Source organism: Hypanus sabinus, chromosome 7 (assembly GCF_030144855.1).
Source record: "Hypanus sabinus isolate sHypSab1 chromosome 7, sHypSab1.hap1, whole genome shotgun sequence".
In the NCBI taxonomy this organism is placed as follows: domain Eukaryota; kingdom Metazoa; phylum Chordata; class Chondrichthyes; order Myliobatiformes; family Dasyatidae; genus Hypanus; species Hypanus sabinus.
This window is the reverse complement of record NC_082712.1, coordinates 105,504,813-105,530,551: the sequence shown is the minus strand read 5'-3', so window position 1 is coordinate 105,530,551 and position 25,739 is coordinate 105,504,813. Positions and strand designations below refer to the sequence as shown.

Here is a 25,739-nt window from a genome sequence, read left to right as displayed (position 1 = left end):
CGTAACTGGATAACTTACCAGCAAAGATAGAGAGGTCTGTTGAAGTCTGTTGTCACTATTTTCAAACGTTTTTATTTATAAAGGGACACAAAAGTAGGGTTAATACATACATTCAGATAGTGCACATCGTCAACGTTCAATCTAAAGCGCGGGTATAGTAATAATCATCATTAAGAAGTGAGCTCTGCTGGTGTCTAGGGGTTAATAGATTGTCCGTTGGAAATATAAAAGTCACTCTGAAAATCTGCAGGTCTCAGCCCTTTGAAAAATCGCTGGGTTTTGCGTGGGGCGACCGAGAGAGAGAGATTGGGGGGGGAGAAGAGAAAGAACTTGCCGAGTCTTGATGAATCTTCCGTGAAATCGGGGGAGCGTTGGTTTCCTCTCCCCGATGTTAGTTAAAAGCGGTTTTCTGTGATTCCAGCCACAAATTCCAATCCCGGAATCTAATGCACGTGGCTTCCTTCAGGAAGGCTTCCCGCTGCTGCGGGATCATTCTCTCGTGTCTTCTGGGTGCGTCTGAGGGGCTGTCCCCCTGAGACTCTCCTTTATACTTCCTCACGGGGTCGCAGGTGTCAATCAGGTTGGGATGATGCAATCTCTCTCTCCACCAGCCCACCTTGCCCGAGGGCTTTTCACGTGGTCTCCATGAGACAATAGTCGCTGTTGTCTTAATTCTGTATCCCTGGTGGTACCTGCAATTTGGCACGTCTCTCTCTCTCTCTCCGACTGGGTCTACTGAGACCCCCCCCCTTTTGACGGGTGCTCTTGCGATTCTCACAAAGGAGGGGGCTGGGATCATAACAAAGGTAACACATATCTACTCACAGGACACTATAGTCACGGCTTCTCGCTCAGCACTTCAGCTTGCATTTCCAGTTCACCAAAGTCACTTCTGGTTCCAGCTGAACTGCCTACACTGCACACTGGGAAATGAAGTTCTTTCTTATGCACACACATAATAATACTGCATTTAATAAATTTATACTCTCATTAAAACATTTGATTACCAAATTTACTCAGTGCATGAGGGAGACAACTGACACTTTACTAATCCACACATAGCAATGTTGCAAAGATACATGTTAAAGGATCACTGTTGTTGACTCAGAGGTAAGCTTTCTACCATAGTCACTGTGGTACTGAGAGACCGCTGTACTCTCAAAGATGCTAACTTCAGACAGGTAACTACAATGAAGATATATCACCTCTTTCCAATGGATATAAAAGATCCATTGTGCTTTCCAAAGCGCTCTGACCTGTGAGTAACAGTTTCCTCCTGTCACCAGACAACATCCTAAGCTCTGGCACTGTCTGTGCGAAGCTGCACACAGTCCTTGTGGCTGGGTGGATTTCCTCTGACAAACAAGAGAAAATCTGCTGATGCTGGAAATCCAAGAAACACACACAATGTTGGAGGAACTCAGCAGGGCAGGCAGCATCTATGGAAAAGAGTTTAGTCAACATTTTGGGCCAAAACTCTTCGTCAGGACTGGAGAAAAAAAGATCTTCAATAAAAGGGGCTTCTCTTCCTCTACCATCAATGCTGCCCTCACCCCATCCACCCACCACCCCACCAGGAATAACGTTCCTCTTGTCCTCACCTACCACTCCACCAGCCTCCATGTCCAGTAAATAATTTGCAGTAACCTTCGCCATCTGCGAAGGGATCCCACTACTAAGCACATCTTCTCCCCCCCCCCACTTTTTGCTTTCCACCGCTCCCTACTCAAGTCCTTGTCCATTTGTCCCTCCCCACTGATCCCCCTCCTAGCACTTATCCTTGCAAGCAGAACCTCCTACACCTCCTCCCTCACTACCATTCAGGGCCTCAAACAGTCCTTCCAAGTGAGGTGATATTTCACCTACGAGTCTGTATCTACTGTACGCGGTGCTGCCGGTGTGGCCTGTCTCTCAGTAAGACCCAACATAGATTGAAAGACCGTTTCACTGTATACCTACACTCCATAGAATACCATTTCCCATTCCTGATGAAGGGTCTCGGCCCAAAATGTTGGCTGCTTTTTTCTCACGGATGCTGCCTGACCTGCTGAGTTCTTCCAGTGTTGTGTACATATTCTTTGACCTACAGCATCTGCAGTTGTATTTTTGTGTTTTGATACCTACACTCCATCCGCCAATTTAGCTGAGGCCACACTCAGGCTGCAGGAGCAACAACTTGTATTCTGCCTGGGTTGCCTCCAACTTGATGGCATAAACGTCGATTTCTTGAACTTCCAATAATGGCCCTTCCTCCTTCAACATCCCTCATTCCCATTTCCCTCATTCACCTTATCTCCTTACCACATATCACCTCCTTCTGTCCTCTCCTACCAGATTCCTCCTTCTCCAGCCCCGTATTTCTTTCACTAATCAACTTCCCAGCTCTTTACTTCACCCATCTCCCTTCCTGTTTTCCCTCTCACTTTGTGTTTATTCCTCCCTTCCCACCACTTTCTAACTCTAATTCCTCACCTTTTTTCTAACCCAATCCTGCCGAAGTGTCTCGGCCCGAAACCTCGACTATACTCTTTTCCATAGGTGTTTCCTGGCCTGCTGAGTTCCTTCAGCATTTCGTATGTGTTGCTTTGATTTTCCTTGAGTGCTGTGCTCTGGTTTCCTCCCATATCCTAAAGATTAACAGATCGGTGGATTAATTGGGCGCTGTAAATTGTCTTGAGTGTGTTGGTGAGTGATAGGATCTGGAGGAAGTTGATGGGAATGGGGGAAGAGAAGAAAAATGGGATAAATATATGACTGGTGGATTGATAGTTGGCATAGTAGTCCTCTTTTGAAAGAGGACAGCGAGGCTTTGAGAGGAAGTGCGGCGGCGGCCATTTTCAAATTGTCCAATTGCGTCTCAGATCGGAGTTCTGAGAGGTGGGACTGCGCAGGCACGTGAAGGAGGCCTGGGAAGGAGGGAAGATATAAAAAGAGGCGGAAGAGGGCACAGTGGGCTTTTGGTTCTTGTTATCTTCAGTTATTCGGGAAGTATGAGTGTGAGGGCAGCTTGTTGTTCTCGGTGTCGGATGTGGGAGGTCCTGGAGTCTCCGAGCCTCCCGGACGTCCACATCTGCGCCAGGTGCGCCAAACTGCAGCTCCTGAGGGACCAAGTTAGGGAACTGGAGCTGCAGCTCAATGACCTTCGCCTGGTCAGGGAGAGTGAGGAGGTGATAGAGAGGAGTTACAGGCAGGTGGTCACTCCGGGGCCACGGGAGGCAGATAGGTGGGTCACGGTCAGGAAGGGGAAGAGGCAGGTGCTAGAGAGTACCCCGGTGGCTGTACCCCTTGACAATAAGTACTCATGTTTGAGTACTGTTGGGGGGGACAGCCTATCTGGTGGAAGTGACAGTGGCCGGGCCTCCGGCACAGAGGACGGCCCTGTAGCTCAGAAGGGTAGGGATAGAAGAAAGAGGACCATAGTAATAGGGAACTCGATAGTCAGGGGTTCAGACAGGCAGTTCTGTGCAGGTGATCGGGAGTCCCGGATGGTAATTTGCCTCCCTGGTGCCAGGGTTCGGGACGTTTCTGATCGCGTCCAAGGTATCCTGAAGTGGGAGGGTGAGGAGCCAGAGGTCATGGTACATGTAGGTACCAATGACATAGGTAGGAAAGGGGAAGAGGTCCTGAAACGAGAGTATAGGGAGTTAGGAAGGCAGTTAAGAAGAAGGACCGCAAAGGTAGTAATCTCGGGATTACTGCCTGTGTCACGCGACAGTGAGAGTAGGAATGGAATTAGGTGGAGGATGAATGCGTGGCTGTGGGATTGGAGCAGGGGGCAGGGATTCAAGTTTCTGGATCATTGGGACCTCTTCTGGGGCAGGCGTGGCCTGTTCAAGAAGGACGGGTTACACTTCAATCCTGGGGGGACCAATATCCTAGCGGGGAGGTTTGCTAGGGCTACAGGGCAGACTTTAAACTAGTAAGATGGGGGGGGGGGCGGGAATCAATTTGAGGAAACTATGGGAGAGGAGGTTAGTTCACCAGTAGAGCAAGTAAGTAGACAGTGTGTGAGGGAGGAAAGGCAGGTGATGGAGAAGGGATGCGCTCAGCCCGAAGATGTAGGGGAGAAGAAAGAAAAGGATAATAAATTTGAATGCATTGTTAGGGATGAAAAGAAAGGAGAAGGTGCAGGGTATCTTAAATGTATCTATTTTAATGCTAGGAGCATTGTAAGAAAGGTGGATGAGCTTAAAGCGTGGATTGATACCTGGAATTATGATGTTGTGGCTATTAGTGAAATATGGTTGCAGGAAGGGTGTGATTGGCAACTAAATATTCCTGGATTTATTTGCTTCAGGTGTGATAGAGTAGGAGGGGCCAGAGGAGGAGGTGTTGCATTGCTTGTCCGAGAAAATCTTATGGCGGTGCTTTGGAAGGATAGATTAGAGAGCTCCTCTAGGGAAGCTATTTGGGTTGAATTGAGGAATGGGAAAGGTGTAGTAACACTGATAGGAGTGTATTATAGGCCACCTAATGGGGAGCGTGAGTTGGAAGAGCAAAAGTGTAAGGAGATAGCAGATATTTGTAGTAAACACAAGGTGGTGATTGTGGGAGATTTTAATTTTCCACACGTAGACTGGGAAGCTCATTCTGTAAAAGGGCTGGATGGTTTAGAGTTTGTGAAATGTGTGCAGGATAGTTTTTTGCAACAATACATAGAAGTACCGACTAGAGATGGGGCAGTGTTGGATCTCCTGTTAGGGAATGTGATAGATCAGCTGACAGATTTATGTGTTGGGGAGCACTTCGGGTCCAGTGATCACAATAGCATTAGCTTCAATATAATTATGGAGAAGGACAGGACAGGACCTAGAGTTGAGATTTTTGATTGGAGAAAGGCTAACTTTGAGGAGATGCAAAGGGATTTAGAGAGAGTGGATTGGGTCATGTTGTTTTATGGGAAGGATGTAATAGAGAAATGGAGGTCATTTAAGGGTGAAATTATGAGGGTACAGAATCTTTATGTTCCTGTTAGGTTGAAAGGAAAGGTTAAAGGTTTGAAAGCACCATGGTTTTCAAGGGATATTAGAAATTTGGTTCGGAAAAAGAGGGATGTCTACAATAGATATAGGCAGCATGGAGTAAAGGAATTGCTCGAGGAATAGAAAGGATGTAAAAGGAATCTTAAGAAAGAGATTAGAAAAGCTAAAAGAAGATACGAGGTTGGTTTGGCAAATAAGGTGAAAGTAAATCCAAAAGGTTTCTACAGTTATATTAAAAGCAAGAGGATAGTGAGGGATAAAATTGGCCCCTTAGAGAATCAGAGTGGTCAGCTATGTGTGGAGTCGAGGGAGATGGGAGAGATTTTGAATGATTTCTTCTCTTCGGTATTCACTAAGGAGAAGGATATTGAATTGTGTAAGGTGTGGGAAACAAGTAAGGAAGTTATGGAACCTATGACAATTAAAGAGGTGGAAGTACTGGCGCTTTTAAGACATTTAAAAGTGGATAAATCTCCGGGTCCTGACAGAATATTCCCCAGGACCTTGAGGGAAGTTTGTGTAGAAATAGCAGGAGCTCTGACGGAGATCTTTAAGATGTCATTAGAAATGAGGATTGTGCCGGAGGATTGGCGTATTGCTCATGTGGTTCCATTGTTTAAAAAGGGTTCTAGAAGTGAGCCTAGCAATTATAGACCTGTCAGTTTGACATCAGTGGTGGGTAAATTAATGGAAAGTATTCTTAGAGATAGTATTAATAATTATCTGGAGAGACGGGATCTGATTAGGAGTAGCCAGCATGGATTTGTGCGTGGAAGGTCATGTTTGACAAACCTTATTGAATTTTTTTTGAAGAAGTTACGAGGAATGTTGACGAGGGTAAGGCAGTGGATGTAGTCTATATGGACTTCAGCAAAGCCTTTGACAAAGTTCCACATGGAAGGTTAGTTAAGAAGGTTCAGTCGTTAGGTATTAATGCTGGAGTAATAAAATGGATTCAACAGTGGCTAGATGGAAGATGCCAGAGAGTAGTGGCGGATAATTGTTTATCGGGATGGAGGCCGGTGACTAGCAGGGTGCCTCAGGGATCTGTTTTGGGCCCAATGTTTTTTGTAATATACATAAATGATCTGGATGATGGGGTGGTAAATTGGATTAGTAAGTATGCTGATGATACTAAGGTAGGAGGTGTTGTGGATAATGAGGTGGGTTTTCAAAGTTTGCAGGGAGATTTATGCCGGTTAGAAGAATGGGCTGAACGTTGGCAGATGGAGTTTAATGCTGAGAAGTGTGAGGTTCTACATTTTGGCAGGAATAATCCAAATAGAACATACAGGGTAAATGGTAGGGCATTGAGGAATGCAGAGGAACAGAGAGATCTAGGAATAACAGTGCATAGTTCCCAGAAGGTGGAGTCTCATGTAGATAGGGTGGTGAAGAAGGCTTTTGGAACGCTGGCCTTTATAAATCAAAGCATTGAGTACAGAAGTTGGGATGTAATGTTAAAATTGTACAAGGCATTGGTAAGGCCAAATTTGGAATATTGTGTACAGTTCTGGTCACCGAATTATAGGAAAGATATCAATAAATTAGAGAGAATGCAGAGACGATTTACTAGGATGTTACCTGGGTTTCAGCACTTAAGTTACAGAGAAAGGTTGAACAAGTTAGGTCTCTATTCATTGGAGCGTAGAAGGTTGAGGGGGGATTTGATTGAGGTATTTAAAATTTTGAGAGGGATAGATAGAGTTGACGTGAATAGGCTGTTTCCATTGAGAGTAGGGGAGATTCAAACGAGAGGACTTGATTTGAGAGTTAGGGGGCAGAAGTTTAAGGGAAACATGAGGGGGTATTTCTTTACTCAGAGAGTGATAGCTGTGTGGAATGAGCTTCCTGTAGAAGTAGTAGAGGCCAATTCAGTTGTGTCATTTAAGGTAAAATTGGATAGATATATGGACAGGAAAGGAGTGGAGGGTTATGGGCTGAGTGCGGGTAGGTGGGACTAGGTGAGATTAAGAGTTCGGCATGGACTAGGAGGGCCGAGATGGCCTGTTTCCGTGCTGTGATTGTTATATGGTTATAGTCTCAATGGGCAAAATGTCTGTTTCAATCTCTCTGCCTCTATGACCATCTTTATGAGACATCTTATCCCTCAACAAAACAAACATATGAGGAACGGGAGCAGACCAGGCACTTGTGCCTGTTCTGCCATTCAATGAGTGTACCCATAATAGTAACCTTCCACGGCACATTTGGTTCTAATTAACAATCTATCCATTAATCTCTGCCTTAGAGAATCCGCTTACATCACCCTTTGATGAAGGAAATTTCAGAGACACTTGCAGGCTTCATGCTTATTTGATCATTTAATCCTATTGTGTGCAAATTGTTTTTCACTTTTTTCCATGTGATGCTTCTGCTTTATCAGTATAGATATACATTATGTACAAGGTTGAGAGTGAGAGAAAATTTGTTAAAGTAATGTAGTTACATATTGCATGTCATATAGCAGAGAAATAGGCTCTTTAACATAACTCATCCCTATTGTGTATCCAGGATATGTAGTTGAGCTTATCCTATTTGTCCATGCTTGTTTGCTATCTCTCTAAACCTTTCCTATCCATGTACCAGTCTAAGTATCCTTTAAGTGTTATAATTGCACCTGCCTCAATCACTTCCTCTGGCAGCTTGTTCCATGTAACCAATACCCACTATATGTAAAACTTGTCTCTCAGGTCCCCTTTAAATCTTTTGACTCTCACCCTAAATATTTGGCCTCTAATTTAAGATTCCCCTAGCCTAGGAAAAAGGCTGTACTCTTTATAAACCTCTAAAACAGGGGTTCCAAACCAGAGGTCCATGGACCCCTTGCTTAATGGTCCATGGCATAAAACAGGTTGAGAGTCCCAGCTCTAAAAGGTCACCACTTATCCTCCTACATTCTAGGGAAAAAGGAATTCAGCCTCTCAGGCCTCTTCTTTTAACTCGGCCCTCCAGGGTATCCTTGCGAATATTTTCCTCACTGTTCCCAGCTTCCATTGCCTGTAAGGAGTTTATACATTCTCCCTGTAACTGTATGGGTTTCCTCCAGGAGCTCCGATTTCCTTCCACAGTCTAAAGACATAACAGTTGGTAGGTTAATTGGTCATAGTAAATTGTCCCATGATTAAGCTAGAGTTAAATTGGGGGATTGCTGGGTGGTATGGCTTGAAGAGCCAGCAGGGTCTATTCCATTCTCTATCTCAAAATAAAATAAATAAAATTAATGACATCCTTCCTGCAGCCGAGTGACCAGAATGCAGACAATACTCCGTGTGGTCTCACCAACAGCTTGCACAGCTGAAACATGACATCCCAAACACTGAACTCAATGCTCTGATTATGAAGACAAGTGTATTAAATGCCTTTCTCAATCCTGTTTATTTCTTATGCCACAAAACAGCACTGACCTTGGTACCTGAAAATAAGCTCATTAAATAAAAATAAAAATAATGCACAAAAAACTAAGGAAGGAGGATATACTGGAGAATATAAACAGCTTTGCATAGCTGAATTACAATTTTGCATATGGTCATTTTGGAGATGGTTATGGAAGAGGAAGCAGAAAAACTATTATGCATGTTTAAATTTTCTCTGAGAAATTCTAAGTATGAAAGTTTATGGAAGTTCAGGATTTCTTTATATTAATCATTGTTGGGAATGGTAACAGACTTGTACACAAACTAGTTGCTCTGACTTCACTATGTACATTCACCACCCATAATCATTCTGAAAAAGCTTTTTGAATAGAAACTGACCCCTTGCATGAAAGATACATCAAAAATAAGAATAACAGTAGGTAGCTGGTGTGAAAGCAAGTAGGCAAGGTTGATATCCTTACGTAAGAATTAGGAGGCCAGCCAATCTCTACCACTGTTCAGAAATGCCCACCTGCTTCCCTCCATGGAGTCATCTCTACATTGATCATGTCATATGAATCAGTTGATGTTTCCTGCAACACAAATGGCATAAACGTTTAACACAACATGGTCATCTTGTTTGAAATGCATAAAAATCATAATGTATTGAATCTGACAACTAATCACTGTTAACTTATTTTTCTTCTCTAGTTTGATGAAACATTTAAGTTCAACTGCCAGGACTGCATCTGTGACAAGATCACACAACATGTCATCTGTCATCCTTACAGCTGTCCTGACTTCCCAGCAATAACCTGTGATGGAGAAGGATTTGTCAGTGTCAATGTAACAATCACCGATGATAATTGTTGCCCTAAACCTGTGTGCAGTAAGTTTGCTGTTACTTTACCACCTGGAAGCTCATTGTTTTGTATTTTGGGCTGTGCCTGCAATGAGATGATTTGAATGAGAACACAGTAACATATGTATCTTTTGATATGAAAATACTTGACCCAGCAGAGAATGATTTACCGGTACACTTTAAGCGTAAGCCAGTAGTAGTTACAATACCTTTTGGTTTTTTCCCCAGAATTCTATCGCCTAATAGTTTTTGTTTGCTTTGCAGTAATTGAAACATTTCTGGTTTAGGACTCATGAAATTATATATTTAGAACTTTCACCAGATTGTTATAGGACGGGGCTGGTCAGTCAGGAGTGGAGGTTGAGGCTCAAAGGACCAAATGGCCTGTATCTGCTCATGTCTGCTTGACGTCCAAATGCATTTCCACCACTTATCAGGAGTGAGATGGGTATTTTTCCCTACACCAATTCTAACAACACCCAAGGATAACCTCATCTAGATTAAATCAGTTCATTTGTCCACTCCCCACCAGTCAATATTGGTCACAGTGCAAACTATACATTTTCAACCTCTCACTGCTACAAATGGAAGTTTCCACTTGCATCAAAAAGGCAACAATTATACCAGTGCCTCAGAAGAATAATGTGGGCAGCTTTAATGACTATCGCCCGGTAGCACTCGCATCGACAGTGATGGAATGCTTTGAGAGGTTGGTCATGACTAGACTGAACTCCTGCCTCAGCAAGGACCTGGACCCATTGCAATTTGCCTGTCGCCACAATAGGTCAACGGCAGACACAATCTCAATGGCTCTCCACACGGCTTTAAACCACCTGGACAACACAAACACCTATGCCAGGATGCTGTTCATCAACTATAGCTGAGCTTTTAATATTATCATTCCCACAACCCTGATTGAGAAGTTGCAGAACCTGGGCCTCTGTATCTCCCTCTGCAATTGGATACTCCACTTCCTAACCGGAAGACCATAGTCTGTGCAGATTGGTGATAGCATATCCTCCTCGCTGATGATCAACACTGGCACACTCAGGGATGTGTGCTTAGCCAACTGCTCTACTCTCCATATACACATGATTGTGTGGCTAGGCATAGCTCAAATACCACCTATAAATTTGCTGATGATACAACCATTGGTGGTAGAATCTTAGGTGCTGATGAGAGGGAGTGTACAGGAGTGAGATATACCAATTAGTGGAGTGGTGCCACAGCAACAACCTGTCACTCAATGTCAGTAAGACAAAAGACCTGATTGTGGCCTTCAGGAAGGGTAAGACGTAGGAACACATACCAATCCTCAGAGGTATCAGAAGTGGAGAGAGTAAGCAGCTTCAAGTTTCTGGGTGTCAAGACCTCTGAGGATTTAACCTGGTCCCAACATATTGATGTTGCTATAAAGAAGGCAAGACAGTGGCTATACTTTATTAGCAGTTTGAAGAGGTTTGGCATGTCAACAAATACACTCAAAAACTTCTATATTTATACGGTGGAAAGCATCACTGTCTGGTATGGAGGGGCTACCGCACAGGACCGAAAGAAGCTGCAGAAGGTTGTAAATCCAGTCAGCTCTATCTTGGGTACCAGCCTACAAAGTACCCAGGACATCTTCAGAGAGCGGTGTCTGAGAAAGGCAGCATCCATTATTAAGGACCTCAAGCACCCAGGGCATGTCCTTTTCTCACTGTTACCAGTGGGTAGGAGATACAGAAGCCCAAAGGCACACATTTAGCAATTCAGGAACAGCTTCTTTCCCTCTGCCATCCGATTCCTAAATGGACATTGAATCTTCGGACAGTACCTCACTTTTTTGTTAATCTATAGTATTTCTGTTTTTGCATGATCTTATTCCGCAGCTGACTGCTTTTCACAAAGTACTCTGCTGGATCAGGAGTCATAACACTCATGCAGAATTTGTGGTTAGTGATGAGCTGACTGTGCAAACTACCCAGTCTTTCATGGTGTGAGAGCCAGAACAAACTATGATTTGAGAACAAAGCAAAGAAAACTTGGCTTCATTGGAATTGTTAAAAGACAGTTAATTAGAAACTGAATGATTCTGGATCATTAGATATTAAAACAAAGAGAAACAAACATTGAAAGTAACTTATTACAAGCTTCTCAAACTTGATCATTTATAAAGTATATAAAATTAAAATCAAAATCAATTAAAATCAGGATCAATTAAAATATGCTCAAATTATATGAAAGATAACCTCAGTCAGTATTTGCTCCAACTAAGCAACCATTCCCTATCACTGAAATGAATGGGGCCACGCTTTCTGCCCCGTGCTGTGCAGACATGATGGAAAATGAGTGGATGTTCACATTCCCAGATCACTCACATCTTTGAGTTCACAAAGGAACTCTTACACATTGCTGCAGAAGGCAATGATAGCCTCAACACTAGTAAATGCCAACATATCCCACAAAACCTGGGCCAATGGATTTATTCAAGCAGATCACTGTAGAAATAACTTGAAATTAGCTTACAACAGTTTAATTTCATACTTGCCTTGTGATTTGTCCAGGGTGCAACAGCAACCTTTGTCCTCCATCAGATATTCAGTGTGAACTTGGATTTAAGGCATCATCAAAGACTGCAGAAGGGAAGTGTTGCCCAGTTCATTCATGTGGTAAGTTAATGAAGTAGTGTGTGTTTTCATTAGCAGCAAGCATAATAACTCATACCCATTGTTTAAAATTGAAATAATAAGTACAAAATGAGGAAGAACTTCCAATCAACCTCTTTTGAGCTTGCAGTGCTATCTTATGCATTATGTACCCTACCTCTGAGCAATTCTGTGTCCTCAAATTGGCAAAAAGATCCCAGAAATGCAACCAATTCAGCACAATTTCTGGAAATTGTCTCCTTGAATGAAAATAACTCTCGGATGAGTCCAAGCATCAGTACAGTTTTAATTTCAATTCAACCAACTACTCATGTGTAATTAATTTACAGTAAGCTCTGGGTAATTTCCAAGATTTGAGCAAGTTTTATGAAACTTAATTGTCCAGTAAATCCAGGTCATAAACTTTAGAACATCTGTAGATAGTACAAACCCAAAGCAACACACACAAGATGCATGAGGAACTCAGCAGACCAGGCAGCATGAACTGTTTGATACTAACAAATCTACTGTGAAAGTTATTCTTTATGTTAAATGTTAAGGTTAACTTGCAGGTTGAGAGGATGGTGAGGAAGGTAAATGCAATGTCATCAACCCTATCAAGAGGACTAGAATATAATGCTGAGGCTTTATAAGGCATTGGTCAGACTGCACTTGGAGTATTGTGAGTAAATTTAAGTGCCTTATGCGCAGGCATTGGAGAGGGTCCAGAGGAGGTTCATTAGAATGTTCCCTGGAATGAAAGAGTAAACAAATGAGAATTTGATGGTAGGCACTTCTCAGTCTTCATCCAGCTAACAGGAATCACCTGCCGTTTATGTCCAACTCATCACCTGAAGCCTATTTACACCCAGCAGCCCTTGTTCACTCATCAAACCAGCCAGCCTCAAGCAGTTGCTCAGTTACCTTGCTTGTTTCTGCTATCTGTTCTCTCTCAGTTTGTGGTCCTCACGGTCAGCAGTTTATTATTAAAGTATTATTTACTGCTAAATCACCTCTGCTGCTCTGCTTCCGGGTTAAGCCTCTCTACATCTCCACACAGCAACATACAGCAAAATAAACAATGTTCAACATTTATAAGAATAAAGAATTACGTAAAAATAAAGTTGGAGGTTAAAGTATAGATACAGAATAAAATGTGCAAAAATACATTAATAAATAGCATCACATATTTTTAATGTAAACAGCATTGTAAAATTTGGTTTAAAGATTTCTACATCGGGGTTAACAAGAATGGTTGATCAGATTAATTGTCTATGGAAGAAACTTTTAAGATGGTGTGAAGTTATTTGTTTTAATAGCTCTATTGCACTTTCCAGCAAGGAGCTTTTGGAAAAGATAGTGTCTGCAATGATTTTTTCTGCAGTTCCAATACTCTACCAATTAGGAAGTCCTGGGACATGAGAAAAAGTCCCAAGTCAAACCTAACAGTCACAGGGAGACTTGAAAACTCTAGACAGCACCCTTGGTCGCAATTGAATGCAGGTCACTGAAGCTGTTAGACCACGGTGCTAACCATCGAATCACTGTGCCACTCTTATTCTGTGGATATGAACACAGGATGTAACTGCTCTGTGAAATTAACAAATTAGGAATGAAGATGTACTCAATATTGATACGTACTTATTCTGTATAGAATAGTCATGACACTGATTGCCACACTACTGTGTGGCTGTGGTAGCAAAAGGAAGAGTGCAAATGAGATTCACCACAATGTTTTCTGGAATGGAGGGCTGTAGTTAAGGGATGTAGGAGACAGAGGGGTGACCTTATAGGGGCTTATGAAATAAAACAATCATCCAAGTTTTATTCTAGAGGACTCAGGTTTAAGACGAGAGGGGAGAAATGGAAAGGTGGGGTAAGTTTTTCCACTCAGTGGGTACTGAATGTCTGGAACAAGCTGACTACGGGTGCACTGGATGCAGATAAAAACATAAATGTTTCAAAGTTACTTAGACATTTATTGGACAGGACAGGGGTAGACAATACGGAATAAATACAGGCAATTGGCATTAGTGTAGGTAGGCATTTTGGTTGACATGGATGAGGTGGGATGTAAAGGGTCTAAGTTTTCATGCTTCCGTATTTGGGTGAACTAGATATTTTATTTCAATATTATTAATTTTATGATCCTCATTTCTGCTTCTTTTGTAGAGCCACTGCATGTTTGTGTAATTAAAGGGTCAATGTACTACGTAAGTTGATTGTTTTAAATGCATCTTTTTTTTCCTATGATTAATTCATTTTAAACAGTGAATCAAATTAACTAATTTTCTTCTCTTCATGCAGCCTGGTGCAATTATTCCTCTCAGTGAATGCCAAACATGTACTTGCACCAATGAGACGGATCCAGCTACTCAGCTGAATACCATGTTTTGTCGGAATAAAGAATGCAACAAGGGCTGTGCACAAGTAATAATTTTCATGTTTCATTTCTGATAATATTTTGCAGTAAATTGCACTTGAAAGTTGGAGACCATTTAGTGACACTGTCTGTGTAACTCCAGCCATCATGTTGACCTCAGTTCCTGGTTAAGAAGCCCCTGCTAGCTATTACGAAAAACAAGATGCAAATCTCGGAACAATTAAAGTCATCTGTGGCCCACTGGACAGAACAGTATCAAAATAAAAAAGGAAACCAAAAATAATTAAATATTGAAATAACACACACAAAATGCTGGTGGAACACAGCAGGCCAGGCAGCATCTATAAGGAGAAGCACTGTCGATGTTTCGGGCCAAGACCCTTCGTCCTTGGCCCGAAACATCGACAGTGCTTCTCCTTATAGATGCTGCTTGGCTTGCTGTGTTCCACCAGCATTTTCTGTGTGTTGCTTGAATTTCCAGCATCTACAGATTTCCTCGTGTTTACTCTTTAAATATTGAAATGTTATAATTTGAAATGTCAAGCATTATTAATTTATTGCTGAGATCCAACAAATATTTATCAGGGAACTAATGAATGCACTTTGCAACAGGGTTCTGAGTACCTCGAGGTGCCTGGTGAATGCTGTGGTAAATGCGTCCAGACGCAATGTGTGATACACGCTGGAGATCAACCTGTCCAACTTCTGCCGGTTTGTATAATCAGATTATATTAAAATAAATAACTGTGGCATTGTTAATAAAATATTTCTTGTTAAAATTCCAAGATTTCACAAGATATAATAGGGAAAATGGCCACTTTCTCACCTAGTTAAAACCTTCAAACTATGTTGGAATTAAAATTGTTGACATTTACCTAAACTTCAACTTCCAAACTTTATTTCTTAATTGATTGTTTTTTTATTCCTAGGAATCAAAGCATGGTAATTTTATTTTATTCCTTAACTGTTTATGCTTCTTCATTTCTCTCTTCACTTAATAAGTAAGCAGCAGACAGAGTTCACTTGCCAAGTTTTGAATGCAGCTACAACTGCACATGTGCAAATCACATCAGCAGGCTACACAAGTTTATTAATGCTGACTACTGTAAAGTTAAGCTGGATCACACAGAAGCAGTTCTGCTGTGAACTGCCACATTCTGATCTGGTTAGCATTTAGGAACTCCACTTCACAGGAGGGAGCCAGCCTGTGGTTTTCCATTTGTGACCACAGCTGTGGTACGAAAGGTGGGAGACAGAGAACTAACAGTTTCTACGGAGGGTTAGGGCACACAGGTAGTGGTGCTAGAAGTTCAATAACGTCAAGGTACTGTGTGAATTATCCCCTCATGTTGTGTTAACTCAGTATAAACCAAGAGACTTCATCATTAGGACTTTTAGTGCAAATTCATATTCCCCAGGTATATCTGGGTAGATGGAGTTTGTCAGCCTGGGAAGGCAGTCCATCTAAGAGAGGAGAACTCTGATTTCAAACCTGCACTGCCTTGTGACCATACCCACTCATAGGAAAGGCATCGGAAGTAAACCCTGAAGACAAATCTGGAGCTGGAGTCCCTAAGGCAGTCTGACATTGTCTTCAACCTTGTTCTGGCAACTCCTGCGATGACACCGGTGTCAAGCTGTATCAGCCTTTGCCTTTCCCTTGGACAACATCAGTGGCGGGAGAGGGAGACTTGCAGCATGGGCAATAGCCGGTCTTCCATAAAACCATGCACAGGCCTGCTCCCCGGAGAAGACTTTCCAGGCGCAGATCCATGGTCTTGCAAGACTAATGGATGCCATACATACATATTCCCCTCCCTAATATAACACATGTGACACTACTGCAGTCCACACAACCATTGTCTACAGTTTCTGTACATGGACAGAGCCCAGTTCAGTCTGAGAAATATTGCTCAATCTTCCTTCTCTTTAATTCATAGTTATAGGCAGCAATAGAAAAGGCATTTCAACACCTCCTTCCAATAATAGCATCAATGATGTTAGCTGATGGAGAGAACATCCCAGTGACAGTGTGAGATCCTGAATGAACTCCAGCCTACATTGTCCACAAGTGAAGATGCTGCAAGCATGCATCTTTAAAGTTTGTTTCACATGCCTACCGTTGAGCCTTTCACCCTTTACAACAGTCCAAGTCTACAACATGAGCTACAGACATGCTCATTTTATTGCACACATTAGCTGTTTATAACATTCAACTTCTACTTGATTTTATTTCTCTATTCAGATTCAGATTCACTTACTTATCACATGTAAATTGAAACATACAGTGAAATGTATCATTTGCGTTAATAACCAACACAACATAAGGACATGCTGGGGGAAGCCTGCAAGTGTTACTAAACATTCTAGAGCAAACATAGCATGTCCACAATGCTCAACAGAACATCACAAACAAAAACAACATCAGAGCAGCAGCAAACAAACAATGACAGCAAAACAAGCCCTGTTCCTCCCTCACAGCCACCCACACAGACAGTCCTCTAAACCCAGGACAGGCCATCCCCAAGGCTCCAGCCTCTTTTGGACGTACAAACTAATAGACATTGGGTCTCTGAGTTCACCACTGGATTCACAGACTCACAAACTCAGGGCTTTGGCCATCGAGCCTTGACCTCTGCACTTCGATCTTTGGTATTGGCCCTCAGTCTTGCCAATGACAATGAACAAAGTCCCTGGTTGGAACTCCAAACTCCAGGCTTTAAACTCTAGACACTCTGATGACTAGGACCCCTGATCTCTAGGTCTTGAACTTTGGTCTTATCAACTGTACCTAACCAGCAAAGGCCCTCATGCCTCCTGTCCACACACAACTCCAGTTCTGAAACTTACTGACCTGGCAGCCACCAGCTCTGTTCGCCCAACATCTGTCCAACCTTTACAACTCTAGCCTTCCAACATGGAGTGGAGGCCTAGAATACAGATGACCTTTAACTCCCCCACATACCTGTCCCTACACCCTAACCTGACCTTTAATTCCCCTTTCTGCCCCAAAACTGTCCCTAAGAACCTAAAATATATCTAAATCTGAGTCATGACCTCAATGGAGACCACAGCTCACAGCTATCTTGTCCTGTATCTTGACCTTGCTATCTTCTCATTCCTTAGACTCTAAATTTTATAGCACATTAAACAAAAGTGTGAAAACAGCTTGATCATAACTCAAAGTCATCCACACTGGTTTTGTTTCTAATCTAGCTTATTTTTACTTACTTGGAGTAGATAGAGTAACACAGATTACTTGTGAGCTCATAGAAAGGCACTCAAGGAGCTGAATTACCTGCCAAGAATATAATGAATAACAGGAATAACCCTGCCCTAAAATTCAATAACACCATGGCTGATCTACCTGATGCACTAACCATCTTTTTATAATTTCTTGAGCATCTAAAAATCTGTCAAACCCATATACTCAGCCACTAATCCTCTGTAAGATGCACTTGCTCTGGGTGAAGATTTCCTTCATCCCTTTCTGTCAACTTACATAGTGAAAGTGATCTCTGGACATTGCAGCCAATTCAGGCATCAATTCCATATCATTCTGTACAAAGCTAAATGCTGGAAATTTGACATCAAAGTAGAAAAGGCTAAAGTCTTCAGCAAACAGAAAGAGAAACAGACAATGTTCAGGTCAAAAGTTCAATTACTGCTTCTTATTGTACAGATGCTGCCTAACCTGCAGAGTGTTCCCAGCATGTCCTGTTTTTAAGCCCTGTAAGAATTTAAAGTTCAAAACAGATTTATTTTGTGTATTATAATTTCCCTAATTTCTAAAAATACTTAGCTTTACCTCAAAATGTGTCTGTTTTTCAAAATAAGTTGATTTTTTTTAGCACCAGCTGCTTAAAATGTAAAAGAACATTGATAGAAACAAATAGGATGCGAGGTGACCTGATAAAGGTGTATAAGATGATGAGAGGCATGGATCGTGTGGATAGTCAGAGGCTTTTTCCCAGGACTGAAATAGCTAACATGAAGGGGCATAGTTTTAAGGTGTTTGAAAATAGGTACTGAGGAGATATCAGGGGTAAGTTTTTCACAAACAGAGTGGAGGGAGTGTGGAATGCACAGCTGGTGGTGGTGGTAGAAGTGGATACAGTAGGGTCTTTTAAGAGCCTCTTAGAGAGGTACATGGTGCTTAGAAAATAGAGAGTTATGTGCTAGGGAAATTCTAGGCAGTCTCTAGAGTAGGTTACACGGTCTGCACAACATTGTGGGTTGAAGGGCTTGTAATGTGCAGTAGATTTCTATGTTCTGTGTTCTAAATAACTAAAATGTAGTCTAGCTTGCTGGGAAATTAATGTACAGAATCTAGGCAAATATTGCACATACGTTTTTGAGGAAGAGTAGATCTTCAAATAAAAACTTTAATGGATGGAATACTATATTACACAAAGGTTAACTTGATGCCTACATTTTATCATGGAACATCAAGGATATATATAGAGAAAGGTGCCTAAAAAGTAACATTATGAAGGATCCCACCCATTCTTCTCATGAACTGTTTGTCCCAGTCCCATTAGGGAGGAGGCTCTGTAGCATCCATGCCAGGACCACCAGTCTCAAAAATGGTTATTTTCCCCAAGCAGTAAGGCTGATCAACACCTCCAGCTGTCAGCCTACCCCCTCAACAGCCGCAACCACCACTGCTTTATTATTTACTGTCATAGTCATTTTACACACAGACACTCCTGTGCCCAGTGTCACTTTATGGACATACAAGCAATCAATACATGTACTGTAGATAAGCTAATCTTATATATTCATATTTATTGTGTTCTTTATCTTATTATGTTTTTTGTGCCACATCAGATTTGCAGTAAAAATGTTTTCATTCTCCTTTATGCTTATGTACTGTATTGGAAATGACATTGAATCATCTTGAATCTTGAAAATGTTATATAAAAATATATATATTTTTTAAACTGCAGATGCCTTCTGAAATATAATCTTCTTTTTCTATTATAGCCTGGCAAAGAATGGCCTTCACCTTATGACAAGTGCATAACTTATGAATGTGTGAAAATTAATGAGAGTTTAATTTCAACCAGTTCCAAGGCAGTTTGCCCTGATTTTGATCCAGAAAACTGCAAACCAGTAAGTATACATATGTTTCAGTTAATTAATAGAACTATGAATTTGTATTATAATATTTACAAAATGTACTTTGAAATGGAGCAAGATACTGTATATTCAATTATAATCACTCTGCTGAACTGCCAGTATTAGCACACAACAAGTTTGTTCAGTTAGCATTAAAAAATTCCCACTACTGCAAACTGACACTGATGCACTTCATATTGTATGAGTCTGTAGCATTGCTTGTACTCATGTCTGCAGACAATGAAGGAGGCTTGGAAGTTAAAACCAATTATATGAAAGTGTATACTACTCAACCACTACACAGTCAATACATGTTTATTTGGAGAATGAGTGAGAATCCACCTCCAGCTTGCTACTGGCTAGATCAGGGGTCGGCAACGTTTACCACTGAAAGAGCCAATATGGACCCATTTCCCACAGAAAAGAAAACACTGGGAGCCACAAAATGAAATAACACTGCATACAACGGGTTTTTTTTTGCCTTTATGCTATGTATAAACAAACTATAATGTGTTGCATTTATGAAATTGATGAACTCCTGCAGAGAAAACGAAATTACATTTCTGCATGCAACAAAAACATTTTGAACTCCGAAAAAAAGACGTTGGGTTGAAGGTTACTCCGTAGGTAGCCTACCTTGGATCGAAGAATTAAAAGAAAGCGCGCACTGGCGCGCATTGGCAGTTGTGATGTATATTAATAGCGATAAAAAACACGTTGTAGCGGTGTGCTACACGCAGCGCTAAAATAAAGACACTGCAGTCAAAGGTAACTTTATTCGAACTAAACAGCCTTGCTTTAAAGCCTCCCTCAACCCGTCCCCGTGGGCGCGGATGCTCCAAAAGACACGTACTCACAAACCCCCGTAGGCTATCTCCCTTAGTCGGAACGGTAGCTAATTGTGAGCCGGTTCGGATGTGCCGCAAAGTTTTCATATTGTACAAGATCACCATAATCTTCAAATTTCGAATTACATTTCAAAAGCTAACAAACCACGGGGAGCCGCATCACAGAGATCAAAGAGCCGCATGTGGCTCTGGAGCCGCAGGTTGCCGACCTCTGGGCTAGATAAATCCAGTTGTTATTTTTTGTAAATTATACATAACATTATAATCGGGTAACATCTGACACTTTGCAATTTGCTTCATGTTACAGGGCACAATTAATACAACTGAAAATGGCTGTTGCAAGACGTGTAAGTATTAAAGATGTGTAGTAATATTTGGATCAAAAAATATATAAAGTTCTCAACTCAGTAGAATAGTTTCAATGGTTCCATTTAATATCAGAGAAATGTATACAATATACAACTTGACATGCCCCAAAAAAATGAGTGACAGTAAAAACGTTAGATCCCAAAGCCCCCACCCTGATCCCCCTCCCACACACAAGCTGCAGCAAAGCAATGACCCTCCCTGTCCCCACTTACTTCAGCAAAAAAATCAGCACCCTCCACCCACCAAGTAAGCAATATCAAAGCTCCTGAGAAAGACCATTATCTGCAGTACAACAAAAACTATTCATTTGCCCAACAATTCGACATACAACAGACTCTCTCTCCCTAACAAAGGGACAGAGAGGTGTTTAGACATCTGGGCAATTGTTGATTGGAAATGGGGCAGCATGAATTAATCAAAGTACTAAATATATATCTGTGTTTCTGAGAGTAGTTCTAAGGTTAACTCTAATCATTAAATGAAAACAAAAACTGCAGCTGTTGAGGCAGCACCTTGTGCAATTGAAATTGAGTGAACATTTTGGGTAATGACTGTTTTGGATCAGACCTTTATTGCTCGGTGTTTAGACATAACTTAATTATACAGGAAGTAATTATCCCTTAACCGTCTTGAACCAGAGGAGATAACTTCACTCACCCTTAAACTGAGCAGATTCCACAACCTATAGAATCACTTTTAATTACTTTACAACCCATGTTCTTAATATTTATTGCATATTTATTTTTGATTTTTTAAATGTATTTGTACAGTTTGTTGTCTTCTGCACATGGGTCTATCTTTGTCATGTGCAGATTATCACTGATTCTGTTGTGTTGTTTTGTATTTATTGTGAATGCCTACAAGAAAATGAATCTCCGGGTGGTATATTGTGACATATATGTACTTAGATAATAAATTTACTTTGAACAGTGAACTTTCAAAATTCATCTAAGATCACTCTACTGGGAACTGTCAGCAAACAGAATCAAAGTATTCTGAGGTGTGCCTCTTCATCATAGCTGGAAGCCAAATAATTAGAAAAGGCCACAGGAATGATCTATGTGGTTCACTTTTTGTTTTATTATTTAAAGGCATACTGCAAACATGACATTTAATTAAAGTCTTTGTGGTATCTGTGTGACCACACATCCTATTCTCACATGATAAAAGGAAAATCCTTTTCACCGCACAGGGAAGGTCTAATCTGAAGTTTCAACAGAAGTGAGTAGCAGGTCCTCCCCAATACTGTATTTAGTTCTACAAGCAGTCCAGTATAGTTATCAGAACAGGAAAAGTGAGAATGGTGACACTTCCCCACCAGCCTGAAGTACAGGTTTCTCTGATTGCCACTCAAGTTGATCTGAAAACAAAGGGAACCTTTGTTTCCCTTTCTACTTACATATTGTTTCCACCTAATTATCCTGAGAAAGTGGCGGTGCCTACCTTCTGGGATTGTTGCTGCTTGTCTGCTGAGGGTATTCCCAAAAGCATACAAAGTGAGAATTCCAAGATTTAGAATAAGAGATGATGAAAAATCAGTGGTATATTTCTAAGTCAGGATAGTGTGCAACTTGGAGAACCTAAAGATGTTGGCACACCCAAATGTTGGCCTTTCAAGTGGTAGGTGCTGGAGATTTGGGAGGTGCCAGAGAAGCTATGGGAAATTATTGTAGAGAGAACACCCTGCAGCTACTGTATGCTGGTAGCTTTAGAATAATGATGGTGGGGTTATCAGTGATGGTAATATCATTGAAGAGTAAATGGCTAGATACAGTCTTGTTGGAGAGCATAATTCCCTGGCATTTTTATGGTACAAATGACAAATTCTACTTATCAGCTTGTGCCTAACTGCTGTCAGGGTCTTGCTCAAAGTTCAAACTTCAAGGTAAATTTTATTATCAAAGTACATATATATCACTATATGCAACACTGAAATTCATTTTCTCGTGGGGATACTCAGCAAATTTATATGTATGGTTAAGATTTCTACTGCTATGCTATGAGGTATTTTTATTTTGGATAATGGAATGAATGGCTTAGTGGCAAAGATTGCAGATGATATGAGATAGGTGGAGGGGTAGGTAGGGCTGAAGAAGCAATGCAACAGGACTTAGACAAATTGGAAGAATGGGTAAAAAGTAGCAGATGAAATACAATGTTGGGAAATGTATGATAACACATTTTGGTAAAAGGAACAATAGTGCAAACTATTATCTGAATGTGAAGAAGGTTCAAACATTAGAGGTGCAGAGGGACTTATAAGTCCTTGTGCAAGACTCCCAGAAGGTTAATTTACAGGTTGATTCTGTGGTAAAGCTAGTAAATGCAATGTTGGCATTTATTTCAAGGGGAATAGAATATAAACGCAAGAAGATAATGCTGAGGCTTTATAAGACACGAGTCAGGCCACACATGGAGTATTGTCAACATTTTGGACCCCAAATCTCAGAAAGGGTGTGTTGTCATTGGAGAGAGTCCAGAGGATGTTCACAAGGATGATTCAAGGAATGAAGGGGTTAATATATGAGGAGCATTGGGCTCTGGAATTTAGAAGAATGCGAAGGGGGGCGAGGATCTCATGGAAACCTACCAAACATTGAAAGGACTAGATAAGGTGAACATTGAGAGGATGTCTCCTATGGTGGGGGTGTCCAGAACTAGAAGGCACAGCCTCAAATTTAGGGGGTGACCTTTTAGAACAGAGGTATGGAGGAATTATTTTAGCCAGAGAACAGTGAACCTGTGGAATGCTCTGCCAGAGATTGCAGTGAAGGCAAAGTCCGTGGATATATTTAAGGCTGTAGTTGATAGCTTCCTGATCGGTCAGGGCATCAAAGGATATGAAGAGAAGGCAGGCGTATGGGGTTGAATGGGATCTGGGATCAGGGATCAGCCATGATGGAATGGTGGAGCAGACTTGATTGGCTGAATGGCCTAATTCTGCTCCTATGTCTTAGGGTCTTAAAGGAAACTATACACCAGTTAGTCTGACCTCAGTGGTTCGAAAGATTGGAGTCAATTATTAACGATGAGGTCTCAGGGTACTTGGAGGTGCATGATAAAATAGACCATAATTACCATGGTTTCTTCAAGGGAACTTCTTGCCTCACAGATTTGTATGAATTCTTTGAAGAAATAACAAGCAGGATAGACAAAGCAGAAATGCTTGATGTTGTGTACCTGGAATTTCAGAAGGCCTTTGACAAGGTGCCAGACATGAAGCTGCTTAATAAGCTACAGGAAAGATTGAAGCATGGATAAAGCAGTGGCTGATTGGCAGGAGGCAAAGAGTGGGAATAAAGGGAGCCTTTTCTGGCTGGCTGCCAATGACTAGTGGTGTTCCACAGGGGTCTTTGTTGGGACAGTTCTTTTTACATTATATGCCAATGCTTTGGATGACGGAATTGATGGCTTTATTGAAGAGTTTGCAGATGATATGAAGACAGGTGAAGAGGCAAGTTGTTTTGAGGAAGCAGAGAGGCAGTTCAAAGGAGGTTTACGAAAATGATTCCAAGATTGAATTGCTTGTCATATGAAGAGCGTTTGATGGCTCTGGGCCTGTATTCATTAGAATTCAGAAGAATAAGGGGTGACCTGATTGAAACCTATCAAATGGTGAAAGGCCTTGATAGAGTGGATGTTGAGAGGATGTCTCCTTTTAGTGGGAGAGTCTAAGACCAGAGAACACAGCCTCAGAATAGAAGGGCAGCCTTTTAGAAAGGAAATGAGAAGGAATTTCCTTAGCCAAATTTTGGTGAATCTGTGGAATTCTTTGCCACAAACAGCTGTGGAGACCAAGTTTTTATGTATATTTAAGGCAGAGCTTGTAGATCCTTGATTGTTCAGGGAATGAAGGGGTTACTGCGGGAAGGCAGGAAATTGGAGCTAAGAGGAAAATTGGATCAGCAATGGCGGAGCAGATTCAATGGGCCAAATTACCTAATTTTGCTCCTATATCTTATGATCTTAATAAGTTCCAAAGTCTTGAGGACATGACTATTTTTGGTGGTGGGAGAATGTAATGTCCTGGTTAAGATTTCTACTGTTGTGTTGTGAGGCATTTTTATTTTAGCAGTTTTCTGCAAATGCAGTGTGTCCTGCTAGCAAGAGTGTTCTGGTTTCAGCTAAAGATAAACAGCCATGTTGTGTCAGACAATCAGAGGTCTTGGTACATGTTGTATCCTTCTGCCCATTGGGATGCCATGGAACATTCCAGAGGGGTGGGTGGGATCAGATTTATGAAGGACAGGTTTGGGCTGTTTTAACAGAAGCTGCAGAATGTGACACCAGGGAAGACACCCACCAAATGTCACCAAATGTCACCAAAGGAGAGACCCTGTTGTAAGAAGTGTTTTGTGCAGATGAATGGTTCAAAGTGCCAATGTTCTTGGGTTAACCAGTTCATTTGAGATGATCTTCGAGGAAAGTTCGAACTGGTGTCTTTCACGCAGAATGTAGGTTTATTGCGTGAGTAAAGCAATAAACCTCACTACTCTGAAAATTAGCTCCAACATTTGACAGGTTTAACTGCAATGGACCCTTTTAGCTTTCTTCCATCATCAACTCTGCTCTCAAATGCATTTCATTCCAAGATGAATGATATGTCTTCCTTTTTTAAACAAAGGGGCTTCCCTTCTTCCACCATCAACTCTGCTCTCAAACACATCTCTCCCATTTCCCACACATCTGCCCTCACCCCATCCACCTGCCACCCCACTGGGGATAGGGTTCCCCTTGTCCTCACCTACCACGCCAGCAGCCTCCAGGTCCATTCTCCGTAACTTCTGCCACTTCCAACGGGATCCCACTACCAAGCACATCTTTCCCATCCCCCCTCTTTCTGCTTTCCGCAGGGATCACTCCCTATGCAACTCCCTTGTCCACTCATCCCCCCCCCCCATCCCTTCCCACCAATCTCCCTCCTGTCGCTTATCCTTGTAAATAGAACAAGTGCTACACCTGCCCTTACACTTCCTCCCTCACCACCATTCAGGGCCCCAGACAGTCCTTCCAGGTGAGGTGACACTTCACCTGTGAGTGGGCTGGTGTGGTACATTGCGTCCGGTGCTCCTGGTGTGGCCTTTTATATATTGGTGAGACCCGACGCAGACTGGGAGACCGTTTCGCTGAACACCTATGCTCTGTCTGCCAGAGAAAGCAGGATCTCCCAGCAGCCACACATTTTAATTCC

General features: G+C 41.8%; 1 protein-coding gene across 1 annotated transcript in view; it reads left to right on the top strand.

Annotated features, from left to right (window-relative positions):
- The window catches only part of LOC132397523 (mucin-2-like), a 232,308-nt gene that overhangs the window by 150,239 nt on the left and 56,330 nt on the right, over positions 1 to 25,739 (top strand). Inside the window, exons 36-37 of the mRNA XM_059976354.1 lie at positions 9,050 to 9,184; positions 11,747 to 11,851. Coding sequence (XP_059832337.1) covers positions 9,050 to 9,184; positions 11,747 to 11,851 — 240 coding nt within the window. The remainder of the gene's footprint in view (positions 1 to 9,049; positions 9,185 to 11,746; positions 11,852 to 25,739) is intronic.